Raw genomic sequence first — 10,028 nt, 5'->3', positions numbered from 1 at the left:
CCACAATCTCACGAAAACAGCTCCATAGAAACTGCGCAGAGACACAGATGAAGAAGATATGGTTCGAATCTTCTTCAGGCCCACAGAGCAGGCAACACCCATCACCAGGGCGCTTCAGAACCTCAACGCCAGGGCCATCACAGAGCTGCTAGGAGATTTCAACAGTGGCTCTGCCTACACTACAAAGATCAACCCCTCGCCCTACACTAATACATACTCCCTCCATTCCTACATATTTGTCTTTTTAGAGATTCCAAATGGACTACCACATACGGATATATAGACATATTTTAGAGTATAGACTCACTCATTTTGCTCCGTATATAATCAAAATCTCTAGAAAGACAAATATTTAGGAAGGGAGGGAGTACAATACACGTGGTCCTAAATACACACACAGCCGCCAGCTGAAGTGCAGATTCCACTTGCTGAGATAGCCCGCTACAGCCATACTATTGCAACTCACAAGTCATCTCATCAGTTAAACAAAGTGATAACACAGAAAAACGAAAGATAATTCCTAGAAACATGCATGGTGCAAGCAATGGACGAAGAAAGATCCTATACAGATCTTAGATCTGGACGCATTACAAGTGCTGCTGCTGCTGCAAAAAGCACTGAATAACTAGTTACACCTCAACAAACAAAAAGGGTCTTGCCTTCTTCTTTGGCCTGCTGCTGCCAAAAAAACTTCCTGCCAATGCATACACGATACCCAAGGGGGGTCACAGCTATGTAAGGCAGCTACGTAGGTACACATGCCCATGCGTTGAGAACACCCGCCCCTTAGTGTGCGCACCAATCTAGAAATCAGTAGTACGTGGCGGCACCGCCATAGTAAGCTTGGGGGGCGGCAGCCACGGCAGGTTGCTGAGGGTAAGCTGCTGCAGGTGCCGGCGCCTGTGCGGGGGTGGGCACTGCTGCTGCCACGGGCATCGCTGCAGGTTGTGCGTAGCTCTGCTGCGGGTAGGCCTGCAATATTTATGGTCGCCATCAGTTGGATTTCATTTCATTAACCAGATTAAAAACTGATGACAGAGAAAATACTACTCCCTCCGTTCACTACTATAAGATGTTTTAACTTTTCCCCAAATCAGATGTAGACATGTTTTAGTGTGTTACACTCATTTCAGTCCGTATGTAATCCATATTGAAATATTCAAAGCATCTTATACAATAGTGAACGGAGGAAATACTCCACTAGAGAAGATGCAAGAGGCAATTGTGAACTATGTATAGTCAAATACCCAGTTACCCATAAGTTTAAACAATCATGTCGAAAAGTGGGGAGTAAAACTCCATTTAGAACAGAACGCTAGCAGTCTATCATGAAACCACAAAATGAACATTGTGCATCCAAGATTGTTGATATCTGTGGGTGGTAGCAGATTTGGTGTTATCTGCAGGTCAACTGTGTGACTAATCCACAACTGATTGAAATAAATAAACTGTCCTGACAACAGATTCATATAGTACGCCATCTCTTCCGACTGAAGAAGTAGAGTCGCATGCAAGGTTAGAGTGGAGGGTATCCATTGAAGGATTGATCCAAAAAAAGAACATAATTTCAACCCGACTATGTGCAAAAATACAGTTGCATGTACTAAGCATAGTTAATATCGAGAAGCATCTTGCAGATTTAGGTGGAAACCAGAATCACTACCTGGGCAGGGTATGTGGGAGGATAGGCACCATAAGCGGCTGCTTGAGGAGCAGATTGGGGCATTTGTTGGCTGTAGTCGTAAGCTCCATATGCAGGATAAGCAGCCTGCAGTGCACAGGAAGTTAAATACAAAAGCAGGCACATTACTGGAGAAATGACTACAGCTACAAATCATAGATGAAAAAGTAACAATAACAATTCTCTATAATGAAAATTCAAAGATGCAATAAAAAACATAGCATAGGAATGAACCACAAGATTGACAAAATAATAAGGACATCTAATCTAAACAATAGAAGCAGGCCAGAGAAAATAGTTGCAGAAATCAACTGCTTTTCACGTTGACCACATGGTCAAGGGCTCCACGTTTGGGAAGAGAAATAGAACTAAAAGCCAAACAATGATCAATAACCACCAGCCCATAATTGGGATGATTTGTAGAGGACTAGATATTCTAGCTTGGGCAAATCAACATCTCACTTCTCTTATTCATGGACAAACTAATGCATATAAAATAGTAAAGCGTGAAGATAAGCAAAACCTGCTGTGCGTAAGCAGCCCCCCATTGCTGCACTGATGCTTCAGAAGTCGCAGGCCAAACTGCAGGATTATGAGCATTTGGATCAGTTCCCATGCCTGGTTGGGTGCCATCTCCGGTTTTGGCCATTTTATCTCTACCGGACATGACAGCATCATCTGCTCTTCGTTTCTTTGATGGCAGAGTGCTCCTTTTACGTGAAAAGAGAATAGTATGCCGAGTTGTAGCCTTCTTGATTGACTGTACATCCCCAAACGTATCCAAAAACTGAAGACAATTTGCAAATGTATCAGTACAACTGTACAAGTGTAGACTGTTATGGCACATGCAACTTTTAGGTACTACCTCCGTCTAGGTGAATAAGTCATTCGTGTAGTTCTAGGTCATCGATTTGAGGAATTAAATATGTGTTATATGTCATGAAAAGTATATCACTAGATTTCTACACGAATGTAGTTTCTAAATATATATTTTTGTCACATATAATACATATTTAGATAGTTAAATCGTCGACCTAGAACTACGCGAATGACTTATTCACTGAGATGGAGGTAGTACAAAAGGGCATTAACCACATTCTTTCCCCTCAAAAATTTCTTCTCCCCACAACTCCCATGTCCAGGGTGAAACAGATGCTCACAGAAGTGTATGTAAAGTATATTACGCAAAGATGTACCATAGTCGCTCTCTTTAAGCATTACCTCTAAATATATGGAAGATAATTCTTCTTTGTCACTTAAGCTTGCCAGCTCCCCTTGAGTCTGTTCAGCTGCAAGAAACTTCTCCACCAGTGATTCTAACAAATCAATACGCTTCTCAGACTGAAAGATCGACTCAAGAAAGATGACAGCCTGCAAAAGATAATAATGAACAGTACCCAGATTAGTTGGGGCCAAAGAGGGTATGGCCAGAAAAATATAGGTGGCAAACTGAAATATTTCGGATAGAATTCATAAGCTGTAACCTCAAGAACTGGTTTAGTAAGGTTAGCTAGCCCATGCAGTCCACCTGAGATCTCCCTTGCCTTTTCCAAGTCACCGACCTGCACATTTTGGAGAATACATCAAATCCCACAAACCAAAACAAAGAGATACACAATAAACAAGATAAAACTCAAAATAAAAAACCAAACAAGTTCAACAAGCTACTAATTCAATGAAAGAAATGTTGTTCCCTAGAAGAACAGACAAAATAAGAGCCTCCAGAATGTTCAGCATATGCCAAATATTGACATTTTTTTAATTGGTAGGACCATGCTTAAACAACTGCAAGAAGGGTGGTTCTTTACACCATTTAAAATCTGCTAATATCAATCAAAATTGTCAGATGTTCAAATGGCAAAAGTTAGACAAGCATATATAATTATGATTAAATATTAATGCAAACATGATCTCAAAGTTTCAACAAACACCTACCATATATAAGAAACGTGAGTACTGGATCAGTAGCATTGGTAAAAGCTGGCTCTGCTCCTCCTTTTCAGCAGCAATGGCTTTCTCATAGACTAAACAAGCAGATTCCTTATCTCCCTGGAAGGAAATAAGATCAATGAACACTTAAACAAAAGACAAAAAAGGAAACAAAGAGTAGTTTTTGTTTGATGAAGAGATACCAGCCGGTGCTCCATATTAGCATGCTTCACAATGGCTTCGAGGAGGCCAGGATATAACACTGAGTGGAGATGTTGATACTCTGCACGTGCTCCAGCAGTATCACCAGTAAGCTCCTTGAATCTTGCACTGAACAGATGGATCTCTGTCTGCTTCTGTTTAAAATAATAAAAGAAATGGAATGTAGCTATCAGGAAACTATTCTATAGGCAATACATAGTTATGCAGCCTAAGAAATAACAGTAAATACGCTAGTTATCATGGACCAGTGGCAAATTGGTAGCTGATAGTGATCATGACAAAAATTATAATTTTTCATATTGATTTCTAAACGCATCAATATCAAATGAGATCTCAAAAGGCAAGTCTGCTCAAATAACATCATTCATAATTTATCAGTTAAGGGTAAAATTATTTTTAGGACAGTAAAAATACATATCTGAACAACCTACAATCCAATTAAGCTAGTTACAAAGATCCCATGTTTTTCTCAACAAGTCTACATGGAAAATAAACTCAAAGTAGGTACGAAAGCAAGATGGTATGTGGCAGTGAAAACAATGCCATGAATAGGGAGACAGAAGTTTGGTTGGATCCACGCTCACGAGTTCACAGGTTGATGTACATATGACTACAGTTACGCACTATGAAGCATGAATCACACGGGAGGAAAAGATGGAGATGGTTAAAGAGTGACATTACATTGTTACTGAGTATAGATGGCAACAAATAATATTATCAATAATACCTTGACAAACACATGAGTGGCACGAGCAAGAGCATTGTTTGCCAGTTCTAGGCTTTGTCTATCCTCCATGCATTGCACATAGCGGATCCAGAATTCTGAATAGCTAGCACACGCAATAACACATCTCTCGTATAACTTGATAACCTGAAACGGTATTGTGTACCATCAGAAAATAGACAAGAAGAAGAAAGAAAAATGAATATAAAGCACAAAAGAACTATGATAATGACAACAAAAAAGAGAAGTTCACACAGGTTACTCCATTAGCTGATTAGGTTGGCCCCTCCAAAAGAAAGGAGGGACCATCCTTGCTCGATAGATAGATGGTTAAGAAGGTGAGCATTAAGCAAATACCTGCATATATGAGATTCAAAATTCAAACAACTGATATTTGGTACCAAATATCATTAACCCAGAACGGCCACTGACAAATGAAAGTTTGGAGTACTTAGCCTCATCGAAACCAAACATTATGTCCACGCTCTATCCTCAGTTCAATATCCCATTACAAAGGAAGCTTCGTCCAAATACTAGCCGTTAAAGCATATAATGAAGCCAATAAGACTAGACTGTAAGTTGAAAGATTCCAAGCATTGCAGGAAATCTACTAAACGAAGATGTGATGACTGATGGAACTAAAATAGCATACCTTATTAATGTCTTCTTCCCTCTCGATAAAATCAAGATAGCTGTGCCAATTTTCAAGCTCTGGTTTGTCAAGAGGCTTGACATGAAAGTATGGTCTTCTAATAGCATGCTCAAAACTACTAATCTTAGATTCATACTCTTTGGCCTTCGTATACAACTCTTCTCTAATGGAAATATATTTTGCCTTGTCCTCTGCTTCTGTTGAAGATGAAACTTCAGGCTCTGCAGTTTTTTCTACATCATTAGGATGTGCCTCTCCATCAAGTACCGCAGCACTATTCTCAACAGTAAGACAATACATAGAAGTTTCCTCAGCAGTAAGTATTTCTGACAGGCTCCGTGTTGCAGTCAACTCCTTCAAGCTGAGCAAAAATAGTAGTTAACAATTAGACTCGGAAGAAAACACATATTTTATGTTCCCTTCCCTAATATTGTCATATAATTAAGAGCTTAGTTAAAATTGCAAGTTAAAATCCCAGATGGATTAAGAAATAGTATACCGATGGTTGTGTTCGTTGAATTTTTAATCCACCAATCAGCACATCCCATTAAGTAGGACGAGGTAGTAGACGAGTCATAATATAAATAGAAGTGGCAACAGACAAGAAAACATACTCAAGTACTTAAATGCATAAATAATGTCAATGACTCACCAATTAAAGTACCGATCAAGCTGCTGTATAGGGTGCTCTAATATTCTTGTGTATACCACAGCTAGATGACTCCATGCTTGAAGTGATTCCTCATACTTGATGTACTCATCCCACAAAGTATTGGAACGATAATCTGTTCCAACATATGCCAAACCCCGATCAAACAGTCTGTGGAAAAAAACAATGGGATTAGTTACTGATGAAAGAATGAAATGATCAAACCCCAGACAAAGAATACATTAGCTAGTTCCAGAAACACTAAATGAATGATGGCTTGTACGATCAAACAGTGAAAGCTACATTTGCATCGAAGGAGGGATGTATCTTTCTTGATAGATATGTTCTAAACTTAAGTACTTTGTATAGCACAAACATGTGATCTCCAAATTGGCTACTTAGTTAATGCATTAAATGACTAAATATTGGCTATATGAAAATACTTATACTCCCTCTATCCAGGTTTATCAGGCATGAGCGGATTTTTTTACGTCCTGGACAATTTGACTAACGAAACATGTGTATATGCCACCAAAAGCATGTCACTCGATTTCTATTCGAATGAACTTTCTAGACATATACTTCCGGTGGCATATAGCACGTTGAGGACCTAAAAATCTGCGCACACCCTGCAAACCCAGATGAAGGGAGTGCAGATTATAGCTGCTACAAAAAGAAAAAAGGTCAAACAGATGATGTACTTCATGGAGAAAGATTAGTCATTACAACTAATAAGATACATGCATGGAGTCAAAGAACACAGTGCCTAAACCAAAATTTGAATATATGCAACAGTTCCATGGCCTACACTGCCACAAGGACTGCGGAAATACAGTGCTATATTATAAAGCATTTCATCAAGCATTCCTGTTCAGGTGCTAAGTATTGTAAAATCACTTCCCGTCATGTATTCCTGTATATATACAGCCTAAAATGCAGTAGTTAACAAAAGTCAAGACACAATAAGAAGTTAATAACTTCATCAGAATAGTTTGGGTATTCAATTGCTACCTTCTGATGACATCTGGGTCATTGTATGTTGAAATCGCAAACTGACAATAATTACACCATATGTCCACTGAATAAGTAACTGCAAGAACTGCGCGTTCATACACCTCAAACACTTTATTAACACCATCTAGACGGCCCTCATGATCTGCATATTTCTTCCAATAGCCAAAGCAGAGAGGGAACTCCGCAAGGAAGGCATCATACACTTTCCGTATCTTCAATATGTTGCTCTGAGCAGGAACATACAAATAATGTGGCATTAGCATAAACTTGTTTATCATTAAAAATCCATTCTACTTTTATTAGTCAGACAGATTAAAATTATCTCTAGTGTTGTTCACTGAAACACAAATAAGGAAAATTTGACAGGATGGCAGTAGGACAATGATGAAACTACTACAGGGAACAAGGCCGATGAAGAATGTTGAAAACAAATGTGCTAACCAAAACAAGGGAGCAAGTGACCATCCATGCATAGCAAAGATTGACAGAACTTCGTGGTCCACAAAATACAGATCAATGGCATATAACCTAACAAATATCTAACACATGTGGGAACCGAACAAGGATAAGCTACTGAAAATCTTAACACATACATACATCAAGTTGCAAAAGAGAGAATGATGCATTGTATGGTAAGGCAACAGTTTCAATTTCACCTCCGCAATCCTCTCCGTCTCCTCAATAAGCGCGGTCCAAGCATCAAAGTCCAGGCAGTCCGCGGTGACAACGTCCCATAACCTAGCCTCTTCAGCAGAACCCACGGCTGCGGAAGAGCAAGCAACAAACATATATCAGCATCAACAAAATAGCAGGCAGGCAATGGAACAAGATGGAGAAGGCTTCCGCCCGGGCGGCATTACCATCCTCGTAAGACTGCTCGGGCACCATGGGGTCGGCCATCTCGTCGGCGGCGGCGCCGTTCTCCGTGGCCCCCGCGGCCTGGTAGCCCGCCGCGTCGCCGGAGGTCCCGTTCAGCGCGGCGTGCTCGGCCGGGTACGCGGATCCGTCGGCCCCCTGCGCCGCGTCGTACGGGGCGTCGCCCGGGAGATGCGGGGGTGGCGGTGGGAGCACCTCGGCCGGGTCGCTGCCCAGACCCGCCCCCGCGGCGTCCAGGGGCGGCGGTGGGAGCACCTCGGCCGGGTCGCTGCCCAGACCCGCCCCCGCGGCGTCCAGGGGCGGCGGTGGGGGCGGGGGAAGCCCCGCGTCGGCTCCCGCTTGCCCGTCGGGGTTCTCCATCCCCGAGCAGCGGTTCGGGGAGTGCGGCGGAGGCCGGAGTGGGCGGAGAGGCGGCGGCAGCGCGGTCGGAGATGGGAGAGGAGGGGGGGAGCGGAGATGGGTTAGGGTTTTCTCTTGTCTCCTGCGGGGCGCGGCGGCGGCGGCTGGAGGCGGGATTGGATCAGGGAGGGATGCGGGGGTAGGGGTGGGGGTGGGGGTGGGGGTGGGCCGTCGGACAAAGTAGAGCGCGCGTGTGCGTGCGTGCCCGGGCAGGCCTGCTACCGCCGACGAGTCCGTGCCTGTCCCACCCTGCTAAATTGCTCTCATATTTTGGACTCCTTTTGAATTTGGATTTGGATTTGTACCACCACCGAACGAATTTGAATTTGAAGAAGAAAAACACCCCTCTAGCCCTCTCACTGTGATTGGCAAAAATACCCTGGACACCCCTCTAGCCCTCTCGATGTGACCGGATATAATAACCTGGTGGAAGCATGGCTCCCTCACACGTGTATCTCGCGACATTTTCATCAATCTCGATGACAGGGGTAGTTTTGTCTGTTTCATTCCGCGGAGGGGTACTTTTATCGGTTTTGATTTTGTGAGGCCTGCTCCCACCATCAATAATTGATCAAACGCCTGAAGTGCGCAAGCCTAGAGCCCGAGGTGCCTCATGGCGCTCAAGCAGTTTCTAGTCGTGAGATGTGTTGCGCCGGACAAGTATACTATCAACTTCATATTCGAAGAAAATTGATGATCTAGGGATAGAGACTTAGATGAATCTAGCAAAGAGATGTCTAATTCGAGAGAACTAAAGCAACATACCCAATGGGTCGAGAAAATCAAAGCAAAAAATGGACCCAATATATAGAAAAAATATAACAAAACGGTCGGGCATATCCATGCAGCCTAGGCTCCTCACAAAACAAACAAAATAATCTATCCACATCTGGGTAGGATGGATCTCCAATCTAGGGTGGTGTAATAGTGGATGAGTATGAGAGAGGAATACTTCGGAGACGTGCATGCCTCCATGGAACAATGTCATCTTGGGGGAGGGGTGTCGAGAGCGCAAGGAATCCGAAATAATTGTTGGTGAGCAGGAACAGGAAGGAGAGCATGGGGGAGATAAGGGATATCGTAGCTTGTTCTTCGCACGAAGAACCGTAAAGAAATATTTGTTCAAAGGATTTTAAAACAGTTTTATCCCTTATGAATTTTCTTGCTGTTGAAGAAGGTTCGCAATAATTTAAGCACCCATAATAATTTCCTTTGAAGCCAATATCCTTTCTTCGAAATTATGATAGCCAATAACACATTTGAGAGATACGCACATCAGTGTAAAAAAAGACACACACTTTTTTCCGGGGAAAGTACAAATGTTATCCTGGAGGGTCAGCCTTTTAGAGAGCCTCACTTTTATCAAGGGTTTAGGTCACGCTTTCTCTTTGGGCCTACAGAACTGTTGATTTACTCTGAGAAAGAGGAGGATGTACACAACACAACACATTGCCTCGTCTTCTTGCCTGAATCAATCTCAACATCGGTGGTCTCCTTCCCCAAACCCCACGCCCACGCCAGTCGGAGCACGACTCCTCTGCCCCATTCCTTCCATCTCCACCCTCCTTTGCATATTCTTCGTGCCACCACGCGCTGACTGTAGGATCAAATCGGGGTTGGTGAGCAGGGGAGGTGGCAACAGCCGGCAACCACAGTGAGATGATGATGATGAGGAGCCCTGGGGTCGCGCGTCAGTTTGTATGATTCGTCTGCCATGTCGGCTACAAGTGCATGGCGGAAGCGGTATTGCACCCCGGTCGATAGCTGCTATGGGTAAGGTGAGTACTCCTACGTCACTTTTAGTCCCACATTGCCTATCTACAACGACTCGTGCCCATTCATAAGCATTTTCCTCAGCCAGGCTACCAGCATGTACCAGTAG

The 10,028-nt window shown here is 42.9% G+C and overlaps 1 protein-coding gene across 1 annotated transcript; it reads right to left on the bottom strand.

Annotated features, from left to right (window-relative positions):
• Window positions 1-408: 408 nt before the first annotated feature.
• On the bottom strand, window positions 409-8,281 carry LOC119319442 (pre-mRNA-processing factor 39-like). The gene is made up of 14 exons (XM_037593925.1): window positions 8,003-8,281; window positions 7,732-7,942; window positions 7,528-7,634; window positions 6,869-7,098; window positions 5,861-6,028; window positions 5,209-5,569; window positions 4,560-4,703; window positions 3,814-3,966; window positions 3,617-3,730; window positions 3,166-3,243; window positions 2,903-3,052; window positions 2,205-2,468; window positions 1,664-1,768; window positions 409-972 (listed from the first exon to the last, which is right to left on the bottom strand). The coding sequence occupies exons 1-14, from the start codon at window positions 8,105-8,107 to the stop codon at window positions 811-813; spliced, it is 2,352 nt and encodes a 783-aa protein (XP_037449822.1). The 5' UTR covers window positions 8,108-8,281; the 3' UTR covers window positions 409-810.
• Window positions 8,282-10,028: the final 1,747 nt, after the last annotated feature.

Source organism: Triticum dicoccoides, chromosome 6A (assembly GCF_002162155.2).
Source record: "Triticum dicoccoides isolate Atlit2015 ecotype Zavitan chromosome 6A, WEW_v2.0, whole genome shotgun sequence".
Taxonomy (NCBI): Eukaryota; Viridiplantae; Streptophyta; class Magnoliopsida; order Poales; family Poaceae; genus Triticum; species Triticum dicoccoides.
Note: the sequence above shows the minus strand (reverse complement) of the source record. Positions and strands in the feature narration are given on the sequence as shown.